General features: G+C 37.1%; 1 protein-coding gene across 6 annotated transcripts in view; it reads left to right on the top strand.

Annotated features, from left to right (window-relative positions):
- NALCN (sodium leak channel, non-selective) overlaps positions 1 to 27,853 on the top strand; it is a 240,299-nt gene that overhangs the window by 160,289 nt on the left and 52,157 nt on the right. For 5 of the 6 annotated variants that reach the window (XM_048295894.1, XM_048295893.1, XM_048295892.1 and 2 more), the window contains 3 exons: positions 19,595 to 19,731; positions 21,633 to 21,774; positions 23,233 to 23,304. In XM_048295894.1, coding sequence (XP_048151851.1) covers positions 19,595 to 19,731; positions 21,633 to 21,774; positions 23,233 to 23,304 — 351 coding nt within the window. The remainder of the gene's footprint in view (positions 1 to 19,594; positions 19,732 to 21,632; positions 21,775 to 23,232; positions 23,305 to 27,853) is intronic. The other variant, XM_048295896.1, reaches the window with a different exon arrangement.

Here is a 27,853-nt window from a genome sequence, read left to right as displayed (position 1 = left end):
ATTTATATTAAGTATAATAAAATATTTTTTATTGTTGCATGACTGATCACCACAGCATCCTGTTGTTTTTGGAAAACTCAGAGGTACTTGGTTGCTTGAAGAGTTGGACTCTTTATTAAAGTAGTATTTACATGCCAAACAATCCAAACTTACATCCCCAGAGCAAACATAAAATTTTCGTACTGTGATTCCTATTGTATTCAGCTTTGTTTGTCTCTAAACTGGACAGAAGAAGCACAATTTGTACTTTTGATCCTAAATTCATGTGCAATCATTTGTTGATTTGCAATTTTTACTTTGATTCCAGTGTCTGTGCTTTTCATTGCTAACTCAGAGCAATTGAATTCACATTCTTAATCCATGTAAAGAAACCTCCCAAGAATAGAAAACTTCATGCACTTAAATGCATTTATTTTTAAGAAAGAAGTAAGAGTATCTTCTGACATATACTGAAAAAAATAAATCATTATAATACTGTACACTTACACAGTAAACATAACAGAAGTTTTAATGTTTTTATATTTAATCCTACTCTCAGGAGTTTAGAAGCAACCATCTTCAAGTTTTTGAACACTTACATTCCAGGAAAAAAATTCTCATTCATTTAGATAAAGGTTGGAATTTTCTAAAGTGTCAAGGGACAAGATTCGTGTCACTTTGTTAGCCATGCAAAAAGTTAGGCATGTAGTCTAAGCTAGTCATCTGCACTTGCCTGTAGTCATAGTTACCCTCCAGGGAATGATTCATCCCATCCAAGTTTGGTGCTCTCTTTTTTCTGTTACAGGGGAAGTCTAGACAGTTAATTAGGCAAAATGCCTGATTTTCAGTGGATAAAGTTAAACTACATAAATATCCAAGTTTAATGAATTAGTAACCCATATTTCGTTGACATTTAATCAAATGGGTGCTTTCACATTAATGAAGCCAAAAACCATTGTGTGTAACAGCAGGCACCTTACTGAAGTGCCTAGGCTGGGATCCTAATTTAGGTTAGGGACTTAGATGATAATGGCAACAGAGAAGGATAAAAGTCAACATTCAAAGCTGGTCATCTCTCTTCACTCACAGCAGAAAACAAAGCCTGCATTTGTGAATTTAGGTTCATAAAGTAGCAGGTCCCTGGCACCGGCACTTCAGTTAGTTTTCTAGGGGTACGTGGCACAAATCTGGCAGGATCTTTTGTAGAGGTTCCTGACCTCCACCTGGGTTGGTTCAGAAGGCAGTACAGGCCCTGTCTCACTTGTGGAGCAAAAGGTATGCTGAGACGCAAAAGCAGTGTGGTCTGTGTGAAACCAGACATTCACCATTTGCTATAGGAATATGTCAGAAATGTGACTGTCATGTATTTTAATGTATCCTACTAAGGCTTTGTAGTTATGTTTGGTCTTAAAAGACAAAGATACAAATAATTGCTTCCCCAGAGAATGAGGCTCTCACTGCACTGCCAGTGATGTTGAGGATATCAGTCTTATATTCTCTGCAATGACATGTTAACAAGTGTTGCTGCATCAATATCAAGATATTGGAATTACTTTTTTTGAATTTACTATGTTTTTCCAGTAATATTCTTGCCAATATGCTTATCACCTTTCTCTACTCATCATCACCACTATGGTTCCCATTATCTCAGCTACTGCTCTTTCTCCTTCACATCCAGAAACAGTTAGTGCTGTCTTTTATTTGCATTAGACCATACATTTCTTAGTGCCAATGATCACTTCTCCGTGGTCATTGTCGAAGGAGTTTACTCATCCATCCATTGTTAAAAAATTGCGAAACAACAATCTTTTTATTAGGAGAGCTTCCATAAATTCATGGATGCAGCATTGGTTTCCTTGAATCTCTCATTTTATTGGTATCTCTCATTTTTCAAGTTGGCTCTTGCTCTGGTATTTTTCACTCCTCTTTTTTGGACTAAAACATCCTTCTAATAATTCATAATCAGTGTTTCTGTGTCCCAGGCATATATCTATTGCTGAAATTCATGATGTGAGAGAAAGCTTTCACACAAACTAGGCTTCCAACATGACAGTCACCCTGACAAAGAGATAAAAATATTTTAATAGTGTTTTCTGGAATGAAATGCAGAACTCAGGTCTACATTAGCTTCCATTAGCTATTTTTTCTCTTGCACACATAGCACCTTTCTGCTTTCAGTGCTTGGGATGATTGCAAATTTTAACTCATTTTTAGGTTTGGGGGGTTTTTTTGTTGTTGTTCTGTTGAAATCAGATACTAGGAAGAGAAGGCGAAGGTTTTACTACTGACCTCTTGAGTATACGTTCATGATGATTGGTGAAGCAGTTGAACTGTCATGTTTATGCCTTTTCATTTTTTGTTTGCTTTTTTCACTATTTCTACATATTAAGCTGTGAAATTTGGTTTCCATGCACTCTTGCCCTTCAGATATTCATAACATCTTCATGTGAAGCAGTTCTAACAACTGAAACAGCTCACTTGTCTAGTGGAAATACATGTTATTTTTATAACTTCTGCTAGATGCTCCTGCTGATTTTATATTATTGTCTTTAGAACAAATAAAGGGAGCAACCAGAACTAAGTGCACCGCTTATTTTTCTTTAACTTCTAACTGTGAGCTTCTAAGAATAAATATTTCTGCATTCATCCATTAGTTTCTGTCAAGAAGTCTTCATAATTAAGCCCCTATAAGAGCCTTGCAGAGGTGAGGACTAACAGAGAGGTGTATTCAGCAGAACTGTCATAGAAAGAAGATGAGTTAAAATCTGACTGTCAGCCAAACTGAAGTCCATGTTCTCCAGTACCCTGAGTGAGGCCAAGTTCTACCTAACCTTGGTTCTGGTAGAAGAAAGCTTGTCTAGTATGAAGGATAATTGAATTGATAATTCTGGCATCGTGGGATGCCAGAAGCAGTACAAAAATAAAAGCTTTTCCTTAATGTGGATTTGGAAGTCAAGCAAATATGATCAAGCTGCTTGCAATAGCTCTAGGAACCGAAACTGTTAATGCAGTCTGTTATTTTTAATCTTTGAATTGTGACATCAACAGATCTGCATCAAGCTTCTCTAAAAAGCCTTCCTGATGTTGGAAGAAAATTATTTTCTGGTTCAGTTCTAGGAGATCACTTTCCCAGCTCATTTCCTGAAGCTGCAGCTCGTATAGGAGTAGAGGAGTTGTAACAGATTTTCTCCATGAGAGCCATAATGTGATCTACATTTATATTTGGCACCACTCATATTTTCTTTTTGTTTCAAATGTGTTTGCCTTGAAAAACTGACTTGAAATCCTGTGATGCAGTTAAGTATTAGTGAAAATAAGTGGAAAAAATATTTGTGGAAACTTGTTGAAAGTTGCAATTTGTAAGAGATGGTACGGGTTTCAATAGATACCTTTTTATCTTTAAGGTGTGGCTGAGAATGCATATTTTTATGCATATGTGTGGGAATTTTGCTGGCTCTCCCTTAGCTCACAATTATGTGACAATTTTGACTAAGCATGAGTAGGGGCAGGAGAAAGTCATAAGATCATTCACAATGGCATTAGAGAATCATTGGGGTTGGAAGTTCATCTGGTCCAACCCCCTTGCCAGGGCAGGGTCACCTGGAGCAGGTGACATGGGAACACGTCCAGGTGGATTTTGATTGTCTCCAGAAAGGGTGACTCCATGACCCCCTGGGCAGCCTGTTCCAGTGCTCTGCCACCCTCAGTGTAAAGAAATTCTTCCTCATATTGAGGTTTTAGTTTATGACCATTACTCCTCATCCTGTCACTGGGCACCACTGAAATGGTAGAGATGGTCATTATTTTTTGTTTTCCAATAAAAAACAACTAAATTTTCTTTGTGTTGTTAGTGTTTCCTTGAAAATTAACAGTGTATATTCTTGTTTTGTAAAATACTGTTCTGCCAAACTCCCCCTGTGTTAGACATTCATACATGTGTGTGCACACAGGCGCTCCCATACACAGGTACACATTCTCAAGAGCACACGTCTGCTATGAGGTTTTCTGTAAAGCCTTCCAGGACTGTCCTCACTGCGTCATGCTCAACCGTGCAAAAGTGACCCCTTCCAGTGTTTCAAATAACAAGTGTGACCTGTAGGCCTGATTTGATCTGTTCTGACATCCATTTGTTTCATGCCTCTCCCGCTACTCCTTTTCACTCTGGAGCTCCAAAGAGGTTTGCAGTATTCTTGCAAATTCTGAAGGAAAGTGAGACCTGTTTTAATTTTTAATTCATTCCCTCTAACTTCTGGCCTTGACAATTTAGTTACATCAGTTCTCTGAGGAATGGAAAGGAATAAGCTATGTTAGATCGTCTTTCCATCACGTCCTCTCCTGTATCTGGAATGCAGGGTACCCACTTTGCAAAGCTACTTGCCTTTACTTTTTTGCTTATAAGTCAGAGGATTCTGGACATCAGGTTAAAAACTAAGATGGGAGATCTCAGAGTCGGGCAAGGAGCTTGTAGAAAAGGTATAACTAAGCACCTAACAGAGAATGCAGATCCATTTGCATTGGCCATGTCCTTCTGAAAAGAAACATGTACTTCAGTCATATTTAAAATATTTCAGTAAGGTTTTTTAAAAAGAGAGAAAAATAAACCAAAAAAGTAAAGAATCTTAATATTTATCTTCTAAAACATACAAAAACCCTCTGAATCAGATATATTTTGGTTTTACAGTCAGTGCCTTGAGGTAGTTCAAAAGCTTGCAATGTGCTACATTCCATTCTGCACTAAAAATAATGTGAATTCTGGGAGGATGAGGTACCCTCTAGGCAGTAGTATAAGCAATTATGTTCAGGGCAAAAAAGCACCAATCAAAATGTCAGGACAAGCTCCTCTTTTTGCAGTTGTTCCCATGTTCTTTGAAAAGAGTATAAGAAATTTAAGACCTCCTGAGTGTACTTGCAGATGCTTGTTTTTTCCATTCTGTGCATCTGATTATCATATCCTATATGTATATTTTGGGTGTGTTTACCATAAAAACACAGTATATATTTTTGCTCTCTAATACAAGTAGCCTGTGATTTTGAAACTACACAGACATACGCATATGTGCTAACAATTTCAGAATCATTAAAGTTTTTCTCCATTTCAGGTCCTGCAAATGCCTTTGCTACATATGCATATGTCAATGCAGGTGTACACACACACCCACACAGAAAAAACTTGTCAAATATACAGTTCTTCAAAGTGAGTGAGTTTTACAGTTTGCAGAAAAACATCAAATCCCTTTTAAAATCATGCCAATTTTATTAAAGTGCTGAATATATTGCCAATGCTTGAAAATGTATATGTATGCCTTATATTGTTCTTTAAAACAAAATCCTTAAATCCTTAACAGCTCCAGTAGTGCCTCTAATGAGTTTCCTTCTGTTTAGTACCTTTTTTCCTCCATAGAGCATGTCTTAATTCCACAATATTATTTTATCCTTTTTCAATAATGAAATTATATGGATTAACTACATATCTTGTTTGTAATGGCAGTGGATTGTCCTACTAAAAACTTTTACTTTGGTAACCCAGGTGTACTGTGTTTAAATGTAAATCCTTTCAGACCTCTACCCTAAAATTACTGCTCTTGAAGTATGGTGATGTTTGGTATTCAATGTGATGGTCACTGACATCAGAGGAAAGCCTCTCACATCCTAGGAACGATAGCTTCATGCCTCTCTTATAGCTCTAATTATATCACTAAATCACAGACTATTCTGAGTTGGAAGGAACCCACAAGGATCATCAAGTCCAACTCTCAAGCAAATAGCCCATGCTGGGATTGAACCTGCAACTTTAGCATTATTGGCACTATGCTCTATCACTATCAGTGTCACCTGAAAGTGGAACCAAGGCATTCACAATTGCTTGCACTTCCTTGTGACCAGTGATTGGTAGAATTTCACCATATATGTTTCTGATAAAAAGAAACCAGTGCCAAATTGTCCTTAGAAATTTATTATGAAACTCACTGAGGAAGAATCTCTAGACTTGGAATAAACCAACAGGTCTGCTGGACCAAAGCAAAGGTCCTCCTGGATCAAAGTCTAGTTCCTGACAGTGGCCAGAAAAGTATGTGTTGTAAAGTATTTGAACCTTGATAGTGTGCCCCAGCCAAACCAATTTTAGTTATTTTTACCAGAGCCCTCAGAGTGGGACCAGGCTGGAATTACCCTCACCGGCTTCACCTGGCCTTTCCACCTTCAGCTGCAGCACATCAGCCCCAGGAAGGTTTTTAAGCTCCAGTCTGAAGGGTTGAGGAGAGGGATGGGATAGGTTTATATATGTTCTTTGCTGGTTTGTTCCTGGCCTAACTTGGCTGATGATCACTGGATGGGTTTTGTTGCTCTCATCATCTCGATGCTGCTTGCCTGGATCAGGAGCCTGACCTGTTAGAGCCCTCAGGAATTCATCAAGGACTGAAAGGTAAACTGTGCTAAAGTGGAAAAGAACTGGGACCGAAGGAGCTGAAAAACTAAATACCAAGACAGCAAGGAATAGATAAAAAAGGACTGTGCTGCACTAGATTAAAGCCTATCATATTATCAGAAGAGTGGGGGTGGAGCTCATTGGCAAAATAGAAAAACCAATCAAGCAATGTGAGATGTCATGCACAACAGTTACAAAATGTATATGTACTGTTTTATGTATAAGTTGTAAAATGTATAAGTAGAATAGTATGCAAAAGCAGGTGGAGTGTATGAGTAAGTAAAGTGCATGAGTAGAGTAGTATGTATATGTATAAGTAGTATAAGATAAGCAAGTGAAATGTATAGGTAGGTAGAATGTATAAGTAAGGTATTATGTCAAAGTTGTGAGATGTGTGAACACAGGGGTATTTTAAACAATAAGATGTTTCTGTGTAATCATATTGATTTGTTGATGAGAAGGTGTGAGTTCCCACAAATATGGTTAGGAACTAACGCAAGAAAAGGGAACTCACAAAGTGGTATTTCATTCTCTGGTAATACTTCATACTTGAGTGATAGTCACTTTCCAGAGACACAGGAGCTTCCACTGTCCAACATGGTGTATCTTTGTCTAGTAGTTCTTGATGGATTTTTTTCTTGCATGTCTATTATATCTATTTTCAAATCTGTGTATATTCTATCATTTACTGCCTGCAGTAGCAAAGATAAATTTACAATGCACTATGTGAAAAGACATTTCTTTTTCAACTAATGAGTCTTCCACTTGTTTTTGTTTGATGCCCTCTAGCCTCTGATGTACAGTATTCCAGTCAAATACTTCCTCAGAGCTCTCTCTTTCCTAGAGTGCCTGTTATTGCTTCCCATGTTTTTCTGTCTTTGTGCACCTGTAGATGTAGCTTTAGAATCAGATCAAAGTTTCTTTCCACTGAGTAGCTCTATTTCAAGTGATCTCCTTTTGCAAGAAAATGTGGCAGTTTAACTAACACATCTTGGAAAAAGTCATTCCCATTTATATTCCTTATAAACACCTTTTTTTTGTTGGTTTTTTTTTTGGTTTTTTTGAGGTCAATAAGAGCATATGAAGTTACTAGGATAGAATTTCTGTAACATCATTTCTTCGAAGTTGTTTTCTTGTTAACAAGAATTCAAAATATCTAGGCCATATTAGAAAAAGCACTAGGAAGTCAGTCCTGCATGCAGCTAGGTTGCTGATGCTTTGCTGGTCCTGTTTTTCACAGATTTCATTTTTTGTTTCCCCTTTGTCTTCATTTGCTCTCCACAGACCTCTTTTCTGGTGAGGCAGCTTAGTGTTTGAAAGCAAGGTGTTTACAGGGGAAGTCCAGGCCAGCCAGATACAGTCCTTATTCACCAGAAGACAGTTCTGACATTACTCCTGTTAATACCAATGGGTCTCACTGTCCTGGTAATGCAAATATCATTTTGGCAGACCTATTAATAACTCTTTATTTAGTGAGGAGCAAAACTGTACTCACACTTTATGACCCAGTATTACTTTTCAGTGGGATGAAGCTTCTCTTCCCCTCTGCTCCCTTCTCCCCTGATTCGTGTTAAGTAGAACCAGAGCACATGGTTGACTACTGCTTTTAATTGATACCATGAACAATGACAGGTCAAACACTGGTAACTGGCTTTTCAAGTACATGGCTCCAAAAGCTATGTTGAGTGATACCTCAGAAGTGGCATTTTGTCTGTCAGTAGAGGAAGAGTTGGAAAAGACAGGATTTGGGATGCTGAACACGTTTGGTCAGAATACATTGCCAGAGCCCTCTGCCTTTCACCTAGCACCTCCAGGAATTCAAAAGATCCAGGAAGATGCCAATGACAATTTCAGCAGTTGCATCATTTCCAAATTGTGTGCTGAGGCTTCAGAATTAAAGTGGGAGTTTCAGCATGGGGATTTTTCTTGAACATATTGTGTGAACAAGGTGTTATAATGGGTGTATCTAATTTAAACACACTTGGCATAAAATTTTATATATGTGAATTTGTGTGTGAAAATCAAGGAGCGTTTTGAAGCCTAGTTAGAGTTACTTGCCTCCAGAGTATTTTTATTCTGAGAACAGTGCTTGAGGTAATTCTAAGTGGGAAATAACTATAAAATGGAATAAAAATGAAAAATTACCTTTTCATTATATCTGATTCCATGTGAATGGATTTTTAACAACTGGCAGGAAAGATAAGTGTCTAGCACATTTCATTAACCAATGAACAGTACACTAATGGTTCCACACTGAAATTTATGTACTACATAAAATGCATAAAATCCTTCTTTTCATCATAGAGGGAAGATAGAAATGTCACAAAATTCAAGTTGGTCCCCCATTCCTGGGACATATACAGAACATTTAAAGAGGCATTATTTCAAAAGTAGTAGTCTTTACGGAGACTATGTCTATTTCTAGAAAACAAACCAGCCTTTCAAGACTGGAAAATACGGTCATCTGGAAAACCACTCATACTAGACTATTTCTTTTTTAATAACTAGGAAAGTTTTGAAAGTCTCTTGAAGGCTGTAGCTTCAAGACACCATTGTTGTTTGAGGTTTTTCTCCTACCTCTTCCCTCATCTGTCACATTTTTTAAAAACAGCATCAATGGATCACAAATTCTGGGTGATATGTTTTATTTGTAATGGTGAAATGAACACCTGACTACTAATTCAGAAGTTGCCAATTCCTGGTATATACAATATGGTATTATCTGTCAAAAAATCTCAAATTCAAGAGAGTTTCTCCTGGATGAAGTTTTTATGGTATAAAATAGAGACCTTTGAATATTCTAGCCAAAGATCATAATCAAAGCAGACATTTTTCAAGGAGGAGGGATGGGAGCTGTGTTTGCTTTGAATGTGTAAATAGCAGTAACAAAAATGTAAATGTAAGCTTCTGCTGCTTCATTTATATCATCAGGGAATAAAATGCTTACCTAGCTTTTTTATCACTGGGAGATCATTTAATCTTTATTTTTTGTTTTATTTAGTTGATAGCAAAGGAAAATGCAAGTGCTTGTCAGGGCACACAGATGATTCTAGATGCTCCATCCTCTGAACTAAGGGAGAGTCCTGCAGCAGTTTGGAATGAAGGGCTTATGTAGCATTGCTAGTTCTTTTCTTAGCAGTTGGGAGTCTTGAAAATCCATGCTGGGTTTGCCTTTGTGCCCTTCTGTGTGGCAGAGGTCTGCACTGCCTTTTCTGAACTGTGTTTTAGGCCCATGGGAGCTTGTGAATCTTGTGTACACATGCTAATTAACTTCTGCATTCTTGAAAAAAAAGTAGAGGCCTGGCCTTTGCATGAGAGTTAATTCCTGTTCATTAAAAAGAGCTAGCAGCTTAGAAGAACTAATTAATTATATTTTTACTGCATTTTTTTGGTACCTGAGTCTAAGACAGTCACTTCTTTTCCACTTAGAATTCAGAGAATGTCTCCTTTTTATAGTTTCTCAAGAATGAATCAGGCACTCTTTTAAAAACGTGACAGAAGATGAGGAAGCCTGCAGGATTTTCCTGCATAATATCCAATGAGTGGGAGCACTATTTCAGAGTAAAGGGAAAATTCTTACACATATCTTTCTCTTTAAAGAATCAGCCCATGACCACAAGGACACAAAGAAAACAATCTCCATCCCTTGTGAAAGGGAATAAGAGAACTCAGGAATCTAGCCCTGGCTAAAATTTCATCAGCAAACTTGTGTGGGAAAAAGGGCAGCCAGTAACATCAAATTATTTCTGTTTTCATCTAGTCCAGCCAAGAAGGTTTCTGAAGTAGTTTGGATCAGCCTTTGTGATCTCCTAATTACCACTTGTATAGGTTTGCCTCTGTGTGTCCTTTAGTAAAATAAATCTTCTATCTGAATTTCTGTACTGGAAAAATACTGTGAAATTCCAATGCATCTAAAACTCAGGCCACTTATGTCAAATTAAATGTTCTGCCTCCAGTTCAAAATGAACAAACCAACCATCCACAAAAAGGCTAAGGGGCAGCTAATTTGTGCAAAGACAAAGTCTCTCCTGTTTAAAGAGATGTCCTGGATTATGGCCTAAGATACATCTGTGAATTTTTTCTCAACTTCAGTTATGTTTTCTAAGTAAGGACATTTGATTGTAGAAATTACTCTGCAATGTGGATGGCAAATACTCAAATCTAAGTTATACTAATTATCTTCCCAGAGAATCTAATAGAGCCCAGTAATGATTTGAACAAAAGTAGAAGTTATTAGGAGATGATGTATGCATTTGCACAACAGTAAAACTGAAGAGCATAATTATCTGTTGTCCTGCAATTAATAGTTATCACCAAGTCATAGAACCATAGAAAAGTCTAGGATGGAAGGAACTTCTGAAGAGCACCAGGTCCAACCTGCTATTGAAAGTAGTCTGTTAGATGAGGTTACCCTCATCCCTATTAGGTCAATTCCTGAACATCTCCAGTGATAAAATTTCCTTGGTTTGTCTAGGCAACTTATTCCAGTGGTTGTCTTCATAATGAAGAATTGATTTGTTCTATCTAGAGAAACTCTTTTTTGTTAAACAAATGGTATTCTTTGCCTCCTGTCCTGTGACTAGGTCTCCTTGTGAAGAGTGTTCCTTTATATTCTCTAGAACTACATTACAGATAAAATTTCTGCAGCCCTTCCACAGACCCTCTCCAATGTGGCAATCCCAAACAAACCTGATTACATGGAGATCAGATCAAGTGTACAGCCATGTGCATATTTAGCTGAATACATTTAAGGAAACAAGTACACATGATAATGGTGTTTATAATAAAAGCACTTGGAAAAAAGTTTACAAAAAGTGCTGTGCACTGTGGTTTACATTTGCCTACCTCTGTAAGACCAAGAATAATGAATTCATTATCACATTTAGTAGTTATGTTATCAGATTCTTAGGAATATTTATCTGGTGTTTCATCTGAATTGTGTTCTGTGTTTCAAATGAAACATCTTTGTCCTAAAAACATGTTGTCCTAAGGATGTAGGTCATCCTTTTTGTCTTTGTTGAGATCATTTATGTTAGAATATACTGTAATATTGGCCTATGCCAGCAAAGTATCCATTTACAAGTGTCTAAACAGACTGTAGCACACCTAAAAAGAAGGAAACACAGGCTTGCATTGCTACAGCCCGCAGAAACAAAATACCGTCTGCTGCACAAGCACTTGCATCACAATCTGTGACAAATATTTTTCAGCATCTACACATAATTGCTTCCACCTGAGAGAGTGCTCACAAATTCATATGGATTGCATAGGTTTGCTTTGAAATCTGGAATTAGGTTCACATAGCAAAGGTGTTTGTCAAGGTTTAACCCCAACCACACAGTTGCTCCCTCACTCCAAGAATCAAAAGAGTAAAAGCAAGAAAACTCATGGGTTGAGATACAGACAGTTTAATAGGTAAAGCAAAACCCATACATGCAAGCAAAGCAAAGCATGGATTCGTTCATCATTTCCCATGGGCAGGCAGGTCTACAGCCATCCCTAAGAAAGCCATCTTCCATCACGTGTAACAGTGACTTGGGAAGAGAAACCCCATCACGCGAAACATCTGCCCATCCTTCTTCCTTCCTTGGTTTTATATACTGAGCATGATGCCATATGATCTGGAATATCCCTTTGGTCAGCTGGGGTCAGCTCCCAACCTCTTGTGTATCCCCAGCCTCCTCGCTGGTGAGGTTGGGTGAGAAGTAGAAGAGGCCTTGACTCTGTTGAAGTGCTGCACAGCAGTAAGGAAAGCATCCCTATGTTGTCAGCACTGTTTGCAGAGGGAATGCAAAACACAGCCCGATGTCAGCCACTACGAAGGAAATTAACTCTACCACAGCCAAAACCAGCCCAGTGTTTCCTACCCTGCAGGTGAAACTAAGTAGTAAGTCAAGCTGGATATGCCTTCTGTCCCGACCAGTTTAGAGGTGATCTATGTCATGTAATACCCCATACAATGCATAGAGCAGCCTATACAAATCACATGGAATAAAAGTTTTGCATGTATGGGAAAAATTTCAGGCTTTCTATACTTAGGTACTAAGAGGACCTAGGTAAAAGTTATTTTCCTTTGTTAAACTATGGGCAGGGATGTACACATTCTCTGCAGATTGAGTCATTTATTCCTATGATCTCTCTACTCTTCAACGTTTTAAATATCTCTGGCTATCTGTATCCTGATAGCTAGTCAAGATGATGACTTCCTCAGTCAATCATGACCATCAGGCTCACTGAGTGTCTTCAGCTCTTTTTTGCATGAATGGGAGCTGCCTGTGGTGAGAACCTTTGAAAGTCTGCCCATAATTATAATTTCCCAGACTGGCTCTGTTTTTTTGTGATCCTGGCAAGGCAGATGAAGATGTGTGCCTCAGCTACATTTAGGTAAAGGACCATTTGCAAAGCTACCTCTAGAAATCTTCCTTTGTGTAGAAAATAGAACAGGAAAGCAAACATTAAGAGTCTCTGAATTGTCTTGCAATGGTAATTCCTTTGCTTCCCATGCAGAAGCACCCTTTCAGGTTGTAATGAATTCACCCTGAATCTTGAAGATGAATGCATTGTAACTAGTCAGTATTGAAAGTTTACATTTGTGCAAGAGCATAATTCATGCATCTTGTGCTTTTGTTCACTTGAAAATATTTTAGTTACTTGTTGTTCATCGCAAATGTAGTTCATAACAAATAATGATACCTAGTTTACGTGAAGTTTCAAGCAGTTTCCCCTGGTGAAATGGAGCATGTAATGCATTTTCTATTATAATGGATATTCTTTTGTAACTCACTAACCTTTGTATGGAAACAAAAATGTTTCTGCTACTTATCCCAAGAGAAAAATAATTAATATAAAAATGGTATTTTTTCATATTCATTATGTCATTTATATGTGAAATGGCTATGAAAAAGACTTATGCATGTTAGCGTTAAATTTTCATTTTCATTATCTATTTTAAACTATCCATCAAAATATGTACCTACCCCTGAACTGTTTTAAAATAAAGGGGGGGTTTATCTTATCTAGCGTTAGGTTAATGGTTTGACTCTATGGTCTTAGAGGGCTTTTCCAACCTAAATGATTCTGTAAATCTATTATCTATTTCATCTTCCTTACACTAGAGCATCTTCTCAAAGATAGTAATTTGGCCAATCTGTATCAAGAGAGAAAGCTCTCCAGGACATGCTGTCTGTCCTTAAAGCTGGCCAGCTGCCACAGCCTGGCTTGTAAATACAGCAGTTATTTTCCCTTCCCAAAACTACCTACCATTTAAGTAGGAAGGGTCCATACTGCCTACAGGGAATGTACCCAGTTGGGATAAGTGCCAAACTGTGCTCAGGCATGATCAGGGGGAGTGCCAGCTGGCCAAGGCAAAAAGTGAAACTTGGTCTCGTTAACAATATAACACAATGGGCAATCTTATTCCAGTTCTTAGGCCCATACCCCATTGCTGGGACAGGTGTAGCTGTACACTGCACCTGTATTCAGTGATGGAGTTACCCTGAGGTGACAGTCCATCTTGCTTGTCTCGCTTATGTGTTGGTATGGGATGATTCAATATCTGGAGATAGCTTTTACAATTAAATATAAGAAGTGCCTAGATGACTGTACAGTTTAGTTCCCATTTGGAGAACTGTCATTAGCTGAGATGAATGCCATCGTAGATGCTATGGCTTGGATTCATCCTGCTGCTGGGAGTCAGGTATCTGATTTGAAGAACATACTGGATTCAAGTTCCCAGTTTAGTCAATGGAAAAAAATAAGCATGTGTGAAGTATATAGCCAACCCAAGGTCTGAACTGACCTCTACAAGTGTCTCTTCCTCCCTTTTGGCTATGAAAGAGACCCGAACTAAAGTAATTCAGGTGGTTACTTCAGTCTAAAGGCAAGAAGGTTGACTCTAGTCTGGTAAGCACACTCCTGGGGCCTGATTGCAGACACAGACTGCACAGAACCTTGGATTGCCCATTTTTTAAAATTATATAATACTTGCCCCTGCAGAGGCAAAAATATTTGGAAATATGGCTAAAGTGTAAACCATGTAGCAATGCTTGCCAGTTTGTAGTCAGTATGAAGTAATACCTCTGAAAAGTTCTTTTTATTTATTTCAATCACAGGGAAACTATGAAAATTTGGATTCCTGTCTTCTTTTAGATAAACAGACTATATCTTAGCCAAATTTTGCTAGATAAGTTTGAATTGGATTCATAGCTTGTCAGCAGCATTTGTTCCTGAAGAGCTGATAGGAGCTACAATTATTGGAAGGAAGCTACTAAAAATCCCGTATTTGTGAAATCTTCCTCAATATCTGTTAAATTTGGAAGACTTAATACAAAACTAAGAAAAAGTTATCTAAATGAACAACTAGGGAATAGCAGTCACAGCACCAAACCGTGCTACACACAGCTTATGAACCCTGTGACAGAGAAAAGTTGTTTATTAAAAAAACAGATCTTGTGCCTATGAGAAATGCATGTAGTCTGGTTCCTCCATCTGTCAGGAACTTTTGCAGTTTATTTTACTCTTATATTATCAACAGTGCAGTTTCTACTCTGAATGCCAGCACCACTGTAATAATAGCTTCTGGTATATTTCACTGAAAATTCCTCATGGCAATGCTGATTGTGGTTAAAATCAATTTAGGTTCTGTTTTACCATACCTACATGGGAGAATTTTTTATTGCTTGCAGTGTCCCCTTTGTTTAGGTGAACCCAAAGGGCAAAATTCACTACTGGTACATCTAAGCAGTAAAAGAGGACAAGAGAGCAAGTTCAGACATTGAGCCCTTGTCTGTGCATGCTGCAAAACTCATGCTGGGTCTCTCCTGTAGCTCCTGCTACTTTCTTCCAGACAATACTTTGATATAGTTCAAGTAATATTTTAATTGAGAGACTGCTTTCAAAGAAAGAAGAGAGAAGGCTCCACCAGGTTGGACTCTAAGACACTGTAGTGCTCTCCCACCTCTTACCAAACTGCCTCTCAATTAAGCAATGCACAACCCAAATGTCATCCTACAGAAGTGCTGTGCAGGAGAATTGCACGCAAAAGCTCACATGTTGTTTCAGATGCCTTGAAGAATTGGAAAACCCATAGAAAAATAACTGGTGTAATTATGTCTCAGGGCCACCACACAGGGCCTAGAAGAACCAAGAGGCAAATATTATGGCTTGAATTCACCATGTACCATGTGACTTTAGGCAAGGGATTAGGCTTTTGTCAGTCTTTTATATAGCACTGTAGAGATACTAATAAGATCTATGCTTCATAAATACTTCTTTTTAACACTGCAAGTATTAGTTTAATTACCCAAATTCTGTTTATCCAATTTTTTACACTAATTTCCAGGTTGATTTTGCCTTCCATTTATTTCATGATGCAGAGTGCTCAAAGAAAATCAACATTTTCCTTCATTGCAAATGAAATTGCAGGTGTAAATAATAGTAACTGAACATCTGATTTGTGTTTAATTTTAAATCAAATGCAGGTACAAAAATGTTGTTACAATTTGATGCCAAAGCTGAGTGTGGGATGTGACAGCTTACCCATATGCATATCTTCTTTTAATATGGCTCATTCATGTTGAAAAATCTGCCAGGTCCTTAGGATTTCAGAATAACAGAAAGGAAAAAAGGGGCTCATTTAATCTGCCTTTCTGATTTTTAGTTTTTTAATTAATGTCTTATACTGCTAATTACTTAGCTTTCATTCAAAGCTCCTTTTGACAAGCCAAAGGTGATGGCAAATCTGAGAACTTGGATAAATAAAAAATTCTGCAAAGCTGTTGGTTGGGTGCTGGTATCAGTTTTTAATGTCTTTCATCCACATGCAGTCTTGTGCCCAAAGTGTTTGGGGTTGGAGCACATGGCATATCCTGCTAAGCATGCAGCACAGATTATATGGTCATTTTATTCTTCAAAAGCCCCTAAAGAAGATTTGCAGTGAAAAATGTTCATATTGCAGTGCACTGTAATGTACCAAACAATATTGATTTAAAATCATCCACTAGTGAGGCCTCCTGAACTTTGGCAAAAGGTTTGAACTTTTCAGTCACCATGAAATTATTCTGGGCAGCTGGCCAGGTCCTAAATAGGTTGTGCGTACATCAGTGGCAAAGCTTTTAATTTGGAATGATTTATTTCAGTCCGTCAACTGAAATGAAAGAGTTAGAGCACTGCTGTAATTTTTTTAATAATTTGATTTCATTGAAATGGAGTATTTAAGTGAATTTCACATACACTTGCCTCACAAACTCTATGAAAACGGCGTCTTTCACTCTTTAAGTTTGGCACGTTACTGGCTCCTCTTCTGTGATCAGAACTAAATGAATAGAGGACAAAACAAAAAGTTAGGATGGGTAGGTCTTAGCCTTTAGACATTGTTAATTCTGTATCTCCTTTGGCATGTTCACACCAAAGATTAATAAATAAAACCTAAAAATCATAGAGAAAAATTTCCCAATATTTTGTTTCAGTTTATTGGGTTATTTGGGTCTAGCTGTTGCTAGAAACATTCTGTACCATCATAGCCCAATTTCAACATAATCCTGTACCTTTAAAAATGTACGTGTTTGTCAAGTGTTAGAGAAAGTTGAAATACAAAGGTTCTAAGCAGCAATACAAAACAGGATGTGTGTCATGTGGAGCAACAATTACACCCTAAGTGCATGGAGAAGAACTCAGGGAAGCTAAATGCCTCATGCTCCCCAATATGTAATATTATCACAGCATGAGTAATTGGAGATATTCTGTAGAACTGCCTTGACTTTAAGTTATTTTAAAGCCTATTTTAAAACATTCCCCTATCCCCTTCTTTACCTTTTGAACTATACCGTTTCCTGCTTTCAAGCTCTCCCTGTTCTGTTCTGCACTAAGACTTCAGACAGCATTGCAATGCTCTCTATTCTGTATACACTGACTAATGAAAACAGGAGTTCATAGCTGTAAGTGACATTGACTTGTTGAAAAACAAGTCTCGGAAACTGGAAACCTTTTCTTCCTCTTAAAAATAATCCCTTCCCAAAGCTTTCAACTGTACAATGTTGCAGAAAAGCCGTGTTAGATTATCCAATTAATTTCCTTGTCAGTGAAAGATTTCTTTTGGCAATGCTCTGACATTTCAGGGGTTCTGACTAGTCTGATTTTGAAATGATGAGGCACTTCCCTCCGGAGATCTCTCTGAACGCTTAGAGATTTCCCCATAAGGCTAATAATCTTTATTCTCATCCTAGAAATCCTATTTCTAAATTTCGTTCTCTCATTCCTTTATTTGGTGTACACTATTGTATACTTGAAATAATTTGTTTTCACATATTTCTTACATAAATTTACATCATCCCCCCTGCTCTTACTTTATTATCAGGTATGGTAGATGTGGAATAAATATTGGGACCCTTTAGTCTTTCTCTTCTTATTTCTCCCTTGTCCCAGTTGGTTTACACAGCCCCTCCCTCTTCCCCCCCCCCCCCCCCCCCCTCGGTTTCATGGCTCTCTTCAGCACTACTTTGGCTTGTCAGTGAGAAAATGGTAAAATGGCATTTAGAAATTACTGCATACCCAGATATGTTCTCCTCAAAGCAGCACAGAGAGGAGCTGTGGACTTCCATATCATTTTTCGTACCTCTGTAACATCTAACCAACAGAGCTTAGTTGTGAACATAGCCTTTGGCTGGTAAGGTAATTGGTGCCCAAATTGGCCTTTTGATGCTGTATTGAAATCCAAGGTCTTGTTTAGTTTCTGCTCTTACTCTTTATGTAGAATTTTTTCAGTCTGTTATTTCCTGCCCCTATTTCTAAATGTGTCCTCATCCTTGCCCAATGTGGTATTTGCAATTCTTCACATTTTAATATCGTGTGTGCTAATGTCATCATTTCTTCCTTTTAAGAATCATTAATAAAGCGATGAAACAGGACTGGACACAATACAGATTTATTCAACATTTCCCTTTTATTCTGAATCAGCTTTGCCATTAATCATTAGTCTTTGTTTGTAGTTTGTTTGTAGCTGTTCAGTTTTCTTCAGTTTTCAGTCCACATGACAACTTATATCCAACCAAATATGAATTGATTTTCAGTTTAAGCTGTCCTGTGGCTGGAAGTGGTGATGTTGCTGATAGCATGACAGAGCAGCAGAGCAGATTTTCTACTATAGCATGCTGTGGGAGCATGCATTTCACTAGGCAGGGCAAATGAGAGTTAAAGCTCTGTTTGAATTCCTGGGCAATTGTCCCTGGTAAAAATCTGTAGCTGATGTCTATCAGCAGTATTCCCTGCAGGTGTTGATGGTGAAAATGTTTTCTAAAATTTAAGCTTCTAATCCTTTGCTTACAAGCAGGGGTGAGAAGGATAATTGAAATTTCAGTTGCATGCTTGTTGAAATAGTATACAATACACATACAGTTTAAAATAAATGTGAAAATTAATTTCATTGCTGCTTTTTGACTTGGTATTTTGTTGCAATAACACAACTGAATTGCTAGGTAAGGTAATCAGAATTCAGGAATCATCTCTATATCATATCTTTTTATCTTCTATCATTTGATTTAGCTATCATCTGTCCGCATAGATTTATCTGCCTTTTCTGTATTTGGATGGGTGACATTCCATTGAATAACTGTTTGTGGATAATTATAAATGCAACATTTGTTATATGATTTGCCATAGCTAAGTATTGCTGATGTAGATGGATTCTTTTGAGTTCTGTATTATTACTTATGATACTCACCTAAATGTAATTGTCCTGTTATTTTGTGTTCTGGGAGCTGGATTCTCTTAAAATTTCTGCCTTTGAAATTGCTGTGTTGTCTTCGAGTATGAAAGAGCTGTCAGTATATACAGAAAGATGTGCCTAATAAGAAAAGACCATGGGTGGTTTTTCAACAAAAGTGTTAAAATCTGTGAAGAAAACATAGAAATAAGCATATTGAATAGGACATTAATATGCTTTATATTTTAAAATTAAAATTATTAGCAATCCTCCCATTTTATGTCTTGCAGTTAAAGGCACGGTATTGTTAGGTATTTGACATCTTTGAACACAAGCCTTTAATGCGTATCAAATTTACCTTCTGTAGGTCTTTGCTGCCATCTTCTGTTTCTTTAAATGATTGCCATTGTTATTATTTGGATTCTGAAAAAACTAGTGGGATATTACAGAGCAAAATTTCCTTTTCTGTATATTTTTTATTTCCTTGTTTTCAGCTAAAGCAAAGTGAAGCTAATGCAGATACAAAGGAGAAGCTTCCATTGCGTCTACGCATCTTTGAAAAATTTCCAAACAGGCCACAAATGGTGAAAATCTCAAAGCTTCCTTCAGATTTCACAGTTCCAAAAATAAGGTATTGAAATATTTCCTTTTCTAGTATGCTGTAAACTTTTCTAGGGCCATATAATACCCAAAATATTTAACTTTTTTTTTCTTGTCTGTTAGGCAGGTAGTTCAGAAAATAAGTGAAACAGAAGTAACATAGGCATTCAAAAGATGCGGCATTTTGGGTTTACCTCATTTCCCTCATTTGGGAAAAAAAAAAAATCCTAGCATTTCTTATACCTTATTCATGAAAGCACCTAGATTGACCAGAACTGACACAAGTACAATATAATTGAAAAGTGTATTGTTTCTCCCCTTTCATTTGGCTTTTAGTTTCTTGACTCACATAGACAACTAGCAGTCTAATGGATTCTCATGTAGGTTTTTAAAGATACGGGTGAACTGGCAGCGAATCATTAGAGGGGGTAAAACAGACCATCCAATACCAGTTAGTCTGTGATGACCTTGTCCCTTATTTGTATTTGCATAGTTACCACTTTCCTGTGAAACTCACCTTAACTAAAGATCAGACGCTCAGTGATCTACTAGATCGTTCTTTACTGTGGGGGTGGTGAGGCACTGGGGCAGGTTGCCCAGAGCAGCTGTGGATGACCCATGCCTGGAAGTGTTCAAGGCCAGGCTGGATGGAGCTCTGAACAACCTGGTCTAGTGGAAGGTATCCCTGCCCATGGCAGGCAGGGTGGAACAAGATGGTCTCTAAGGTCCCTTCCAACCCAAACCATCCTATGATTCTGTGATCATCAGTTACAGTAAAATTATTTTTGCTTGATGTCATAAAAACCTGACAGAAATCCAAGGGCTTCTCTAGTATATACAGGCTGCAAAGTCTGCTGACACAGCACAAGCTGGCTGGTCAGGTCCTCTCCAGGTCTGTTTCAATATCCTCAACAAGCACATGCCAGAAGAGAGGATGATGTGAAAGATTCCTGCCATTCTTCTGAGTCTCCTGAGGTTACATTTCTTTTGATTAAATTCACAGGAAAGGTAAGGCAACTGGTTTGACCTGTTTGTAGTACCTTAGCTGAACAAAAGGAATAATACTGGTCAGAAAGGTCAGGAAAAACAACCTTCCAAACTTCAAGGAAACAATCCTAAATGTTTTACTTTTAGTATCAAAGTACCATTTGGTTATATCTGGAGGGCATTCTTCTCCTAGTCTTAGTCTTTTTATTGGTATTTCTTTCTAGTTATGTTTTTCCCAGCATATTCTGTACTCACTCATGATCCTATTAACTACTTCAGACTAGCATTAGCAAATCATACCTTTAAATCTGAAGCTATTGTACTATGTAGTAATACCTCTCCAGAGAAAAATTAGCTGTGACATAGTTTACACTAAAAAGAGACAACTCTACTGAACTTAAAATATGGCAAGATGAATGTATATTTGTTTTAAACAGAAATGTCTCTGTGTTTTAAACATGGCATATGTGAGGCACAGAATTGCTGAAGTGCCTTAATACTGACATTCAAGGCAGTTATATGAACAGATGTTGTTTGAAATCTTCAAGAGAATTTCATGCAGAGGGTATGTTTCCTTTGGATTATATCAGGATTTGATTTACATTGAAGTAACAACTTGCTGTTTAATGAGCTCAAAAGAGCTGAAAACTGCAAAAGGCACTTCAAATACTTAGCACCTTAATTGGTCAATAAATAAATAATAAAAGCAATAGAATTATTTTATTTGAATCTATGTGCAAAAGATCCAACTCTCAATTCAGTTATGGATTTTTTTAATAAATGCATTCAAGTGTTATCAGTTGTTCCGGCACTCCGTTCATTTATATATCTATAGCCCAGTACAACTTTTTCTCAGGAGTTTATCTATCTTTGCGCTAATGGATTGTGATATGTTATAAGAAAAAACAGATATTAACTCTTCTTGGGGTTTTATTTGTTCACAAGGGAAAGTTTTATGAAGCAGTTTATTGATCGCCAGCAACAAGATACCAGTTGCTTGCTGCGAAGACTTCCTTCAGCATCTTCTTCCTCATGTGACCACTCTAAAAGATCAGCAATTGAAGAAAACAAATATATTGATCAAAAGGTAAATCAAGAGTAGAGAGTTTATGTTTTGCCTAGAGTATTGTGAGGAAAGGCATCAGATTATTCAGTTTGTCAGACTACATAAAAAGTGAATGAATAAAAGCTAGGATGATTGAACATAGGCTAAATGGTTATGTTTAATTTAGCCTAAAAGAGACATCATAGCAGATCCTCTTCTGGTTTAAATTTTCCCATCTCCTTTGAATTCAAAATTCACGATTTGATACATTATTTGTTTAATGCATGCATCACCTGAAGTAATTTTTTTAAGTAGTTTTGCTGTTAATCACTGAGCAGCTAGTGGAAAATTAAAGTTTCTGAATATCACATTGGATTTTTGAGTGCCTTGATACTATTGCAATCTTGAAAACACACTTCACCAAAGGAAGTGTGAAGGAAGTCTGAAAGAAGGAATCGAACCTAAATGGATGTCATCTGCTTTAACAAGCAGAGCAGAGAAATTGAATAATTTGTTAAGATCTCTGTGGAATCACTGAAGATGAGTAAAAATTTAAAAATTATTCCAATTGTTTAGAGGATATTGACCTATGTGTAAGCCTGGGAATCACTAGAAAACAGACCTGAACAGATATATTTGATACTCATTGTGCTAAAAGCTGCTAGTCTCCCATGGATGGTTGGATTTGAAAAATACTAACCCTGCTTGGAATGATGACCATGATGATGATGATGCAGCAGCATAAGTAAATGTACGTGACTTCTGACACCTTATAAAACTAAAGGGGCAGAAAAAAATGTTCATGTGCATCATAGAAGATAGTGGTTTCGCAGATTTCTAGTGGCATCTACATAGATATCAGTCCTTGATCACTTGTAATCTTGCATAATTTAGTGGCATTTTTATAGACAAAATTACTTTCAGTATTGTTATGTTTTAGTATTGTTTCAGTATTGTTCATTGTTAAATCCTCTTTGAATATTAATATCTGTGGTTTTTAAATACATTTTAAGTTACAGAATTGCAGACAAGAAAAAAAAAAATCTATGCATTGCAGTTACATAGTACAACTGGCTTTCCTGTGTGTTTGCAACCATAACCCAGGGCAGCATTCATGCACACAGAGTTGCAGAGCTGGGAATCAGAACTGGGAAAAGAGAGTTGGGAAAAAAATTACTCTTCTGATAATGAATAAAAATATACAATTTATAAACTAGTGTTAATTGCCATCCCTAGTTCTGTGCAAGAACCCATTCTTGTGGCTGATGTATTCTATGGCAGCAGTAAGCCAAAGCTGAGCAGCATCGCCTGAGAGGGAGGTCTGTGGCAAAATATGACATATCAGGCCAAGAAGGCTGTAGGAAGGAGTCAAGCCTAAATGGACATCATCTGCTTTAACAAGCACAGCATTAAAACTGGATAAGTTATTAAATGACAAGCCTAGGGGCTAGCAGAGCTATACCAAGTATCACTAATAATGGATCTCAAACACTATGCCAGGGTAATCAGAGTACATTTCTACCATGTAATGAAGAGATGAACAAAGACCTTAAAGTTCTCTCAGCCACACAGGTAAGTCCACAGTACGCAATGCAGAGCTGTGCAGTGGCTCAGTAGATCTGTTTACATGAATATAATTTAGGTATATTAAATTCCATCTTAATTCCTTTTGTTTGCTGTTTACAAAAGTGAATTGTTACTGTGTTTGAAGACAGATGAATACATGGCACAGTTCATTCAATGAGATATTGCAATATGAAAACAGAATGCTGCATTCTTTTCAAATTTTCAATTCCCTTCAAAAGCAAATATACATTATTTGACTTTATTTTTTTAATTTAAATAAGCATTTGCAAATTGGTTTTGCACTATTCAACCTGCTTTAAGCATATACTTTAGGATCCCCATGCCTCCAGGGTACAAACAATGATAAGTAACATTTCTCATAAATGTAGCTTAAAACAAGGTATTTACACATTCCTATTAAGAGGTGAAAGCATTAAGAAGGATTTGTGGAGGTAATTACTCTAGCTTTCTATAGTTACAGTTGCCAAGGCAACCTCACTTTTGTATGAACAAATCTTCTTTAAAGTATCCTTAAAACAAGCTTGGAATGACTGGTTGTGCTTAAGTATAAACCTTACATCCATACTTTACTTTTCTTTGTAAAAAAAGAAACATGACAAAACATTTTACTGATCTCAGTGCCTGGTAGGATGCCTTCTCACTGCTCCTGGTAGCAGTAGGATGGCTTCAGAAACTTTTCACATGCTTTTGCATTGTAGTTGATGGAAAAAAAAGTGGAATTAAAAGGTAGAATCAAAAGGTGAGATCCTGCTGGCAGATCTGACTCTGTCCTTCCTTTGTGGGAGCTGAACTGTGGCTAGTTCCTCCAGTTACTCCTGGACTTAAGTCAGTATCTCTGTGTTCCAGAGCTGCCGAAGTGATAGGAAGCCTTTAATCCGTACATTCCCCTATTTTTCCCTTATTTCCACTTCGGCAATATTCTTTTCTACTTTCTTGAAAAATCTGCCACTATAATTTTTTGTGTTCAGAATCAATCTGCCCCATAATGTGTGATGATCAATAAAGAAGATCTTATATATGTTCTTTTATAGAATGGATTTAGTTAGTGCTTTCAGTGTTATAATTATTATAATTACCAAAATCCTTTAAAAGTTGTTTTAAGGTGTAAAGGGAGAGTAGATTTTCAGTGCATTCTTCCTTTTTTTTTTTTTTTTTTTAAGGTATTCTACCTTCTCAAAAGATTTGGAAAAAATTATTTTTGGTGTATATCACTGTAACCATGACTACAATCCATTTGATATTATTTTCATCTATGCCAAATCAAAAGAATAGCTTTGGAAAACAGATTTCTCTGCTATACTCTTTTTTTTCTAGTGAAATCTGTGAGTTTCATAGGTTTTTCTAATTCCAAATTTTTTATCAATTTTGAAAATAATAAACTTACCAAACACTGATATAAAAAATCGCTTTTGGATACCTAAATGCCCTTTACCTTTTATACATCTCCTAAGAGTTCTCTGTCAGTGTGTGGAGTCTGAGTGGGTATGTGGATACAGATTGTACCATGTTCATCCTTCTACATCCAATGCCAGCAACACCTGGGCTCTCCCACATGCAGATGCTTGATAGGCAGCTTAGCACTATGCTTTGTTTGAGTTGTCTATTATTATCTGTAACATTTTGTGTGTAAAACTGAGATTCTCTGGGGTTCTCTGAACTTAATACAGCTGGAAATGGAGGATCATTTTTTGCTCTCCACTTGAGGTCCTGCAGAGCAAATTTACTTAAACTCAGTGATCTCACCACAGACCTACTCCTCCTGCATGCTGATCTAGTCTGTCCTGATGTGGTCTGCAGCCCATGAGCTGAAGAACCCACGGTCAAATTAGAGAAACCAGGGCTGGTCAGATTGGTGAGCATTCCCCAGTTGTAGTAGAAAGCACTGTGAAGGTATTTTCTGATGAAAGAAGGAAGACTTCTTGGAAAAAGTATGAGATTAAAAGAGGGATTTAGGGTATTAAATGTACATTGTAGATTAGGAAAAAGGAGAGTTTAGGAACAGAGAGGGAAGTGTTCTTTTATACTTCTACATTTGCACGAAAATTATTCACAGTGTACTGAGAATTTCTTTATCTAACCAATATTTCAGTAAATTCTTGGATGGAAGAACTGGATGAAGTATGGAAACATAATTTTAGTGTGAGTGGGTGGATGAGAAGAAATGTAGTTGGCAGAAATTAAGGACATCTTAGTGGCTCAGTGGCCTTCACATAGCCTGAGGTATAGTTGCAGCAAGTTTCAGGGGGACAAAGAATTAAATTAACATGAGATTTACAACAAATCAGGTGTCCAGTGAAATACATCTGAGTTGGCTGTAGAGCATTGGCCTTGCCTTCTTAACTTCAAGACTGGAATCAGATGGGCACAGAAACCCTTCAAAGTGCTTTCCGAAGAGACATACAACTTTTAGCAAACCTTGCAGAAAATTATTGTGAGATGGACACTTTTGAACTGGTTACTTATCCTTGGCCTTACAACACAGCACATGGCTGTTAGAGTAAAGTTCAAAACTGACAGACTCATGAGATGAACTTTGAAAATGCCTATGGCTCAGTATGTAGAGATAATACAGATAACCCATGTGCACGTTTACAACAGTGGCAAAGCAGGAGTGAACTACAAAAGAAAGCACAAGAGCATTTAATATATCCATGTATTTTATGGTTTAGACTTGGACCTCTCCCATTTAACTGAAGGAAGATAAGCAAGTCAGCTCCCCTATTTCTCTGTTTGTAAGATTAACTGGATAGTAGCAAACATATTTTCTCTTTTTCTCTCCTTTCAATCATCCTGTTTCTTTTCTGATTCCTTTCACATGTATGGGTTTTGTTTTTAGTTCTGCAAGCAGTGCAGTTAGTAGCCATTCCTTTGTCCAGTAGGAGCCAGATGAAGTATTAAGGTCTAGCTCCTGGGAAAGCTTGACCTCCCATGCCACATGAGAGTCCCATTGATTTCCTGCTTACAGCAAAATGTACCTTTTTGATGGGAGGTTGTGGTCAGGAAGTAAGAGCCAATCTCAGAGGTAGCCAGAGTCATTGCCATGGAAGATTGTGAGTATTAAGCAGCAGATGTCGTGCTGGAATCTGTGCTTAATGCATTTTGTTAATATCATAGATACTGCATTTGTGAGCTGCTGAGACATGCTGCCTAATCTTGATGGTTTTGTTTAATCTGGCTATATTCTGTGTTGGGTTTTTTCTGATCTGTGCTCAGCTTCTTTAACTATTCTGTTTCTTAAGGAAAAGAAAAAACAATCTTCTGAGAGTATTCCAAAAGGACTTTTCCTTGCAGAAAGTAAGTGTAAAAGCTGAAATAGCCTTTTAGCTTTTCTAAGGCATAGCTTTTAGTATGGAAGACAGGGTGTCCCAAGATACCTTTCAGAAAACCATCAGGCGCAAAGACATAGTCATACAATTTATTTGCATTTTTTTCCTTAGAACTAAAGGGAGAATATTTATTCATAAATTCCAGTTTCCAGAATTTGTTTCTTACTGTAATAAACTTATGTCCCAAGTTAATCAACCTCTCTGAACTTTATTTTGGGCATTCAGTTGTGCAAAACACAATTTTGGCACAAAAGATACAGTGGTGGTGTGTTCCTGATTATTCTTTTCTGTAAGTAATTTGAAAGAATAATCTTATCACATTAATTTTGAATATAGCAGAAACGAATAAAGTGTAATTGCACATGTATTCCAAGTATAAAAGATTATTTTTGAATACTAATAAATACTACTTTTTTTTCTGAAGTAATTTTTGCAGAGTTTTGTGCATATCAACAAAAATAATTCAAACTTTTTCTTCATTTTCTTAGTTTGTCTGAATTGAACTCTGTCCTACCATTTCAGTTTCCATATACCACTCATTAATTAAACACAGCCAAGTGCTTCAAGTCTTACCTATTTATGTCATTCACAGGATAATGCCAAAATCAATCTTGTTATAACATTCAGAAGAGTCATTAAAACAATGTACCTGCTGGGATGATAATGGCTTATGGAGCCAGCATTTTTGTGCTCATTACCGTTATGATTTTCAAAGAAGATAATTTTTGTACCATGTCTGTTCTCACCAGTTATTTCTAATGAAGTTAATATATGTAAATACAGTAAATTTCAGGTTTACTGAAAATCAGCTGACCTCTTTTTCTCTTTTGCATTTTAAAGAATTTTTTATATATATATAAAATGGATATGTAAAAATGTCCCTGTACCTAAATAACCAATTTATAGATTTATCATTAAGCATTTTACCAAATACACATTTGAGCTGGTAATGTTTTACTTCTCTGACCATGTTTGCCTTCAGAGTGGAGAAGACACTTCTGCAATAGTATCAAGACTGTTCTTGTTGTGGTCTGTCTCTGACTTCTGATGATTTTAAATTGCTTTGTCACTCTTGCCTATGCATAGTATGTTCAAAAGTCTGCCTGAAAAAGTGCCAGTTTTCTGACATTCTGAGAGAAAGGAGGCCAGGGACTGGATACTTGGCCATTTTCAAAAAGAACCATAATTCAGGACTTCTTCAGGCATTT

This window comes from Corvus hawaiiensis, chromosome 2, assembly GCF_020740725.1.
Source record: "Corvus hawaiiensis isolate bCorHaw1 chromosome 2, bCorHaw1.pri.cur, whole genome shotgun sequence".
In the NCBI taxonomy this organism is placed as follows: domain Eukaryota; kingdom Metazoa; phylum Chordata; class Aves; order Passeriformes; family Corvidae; genus Corvus; species Corvus hawaiiensis.
The sequence above is the reverse complement of the archived record's forward strand: the minus strand, read 5'-3'. Positions and strand labels throughout refer to the sequence as shown.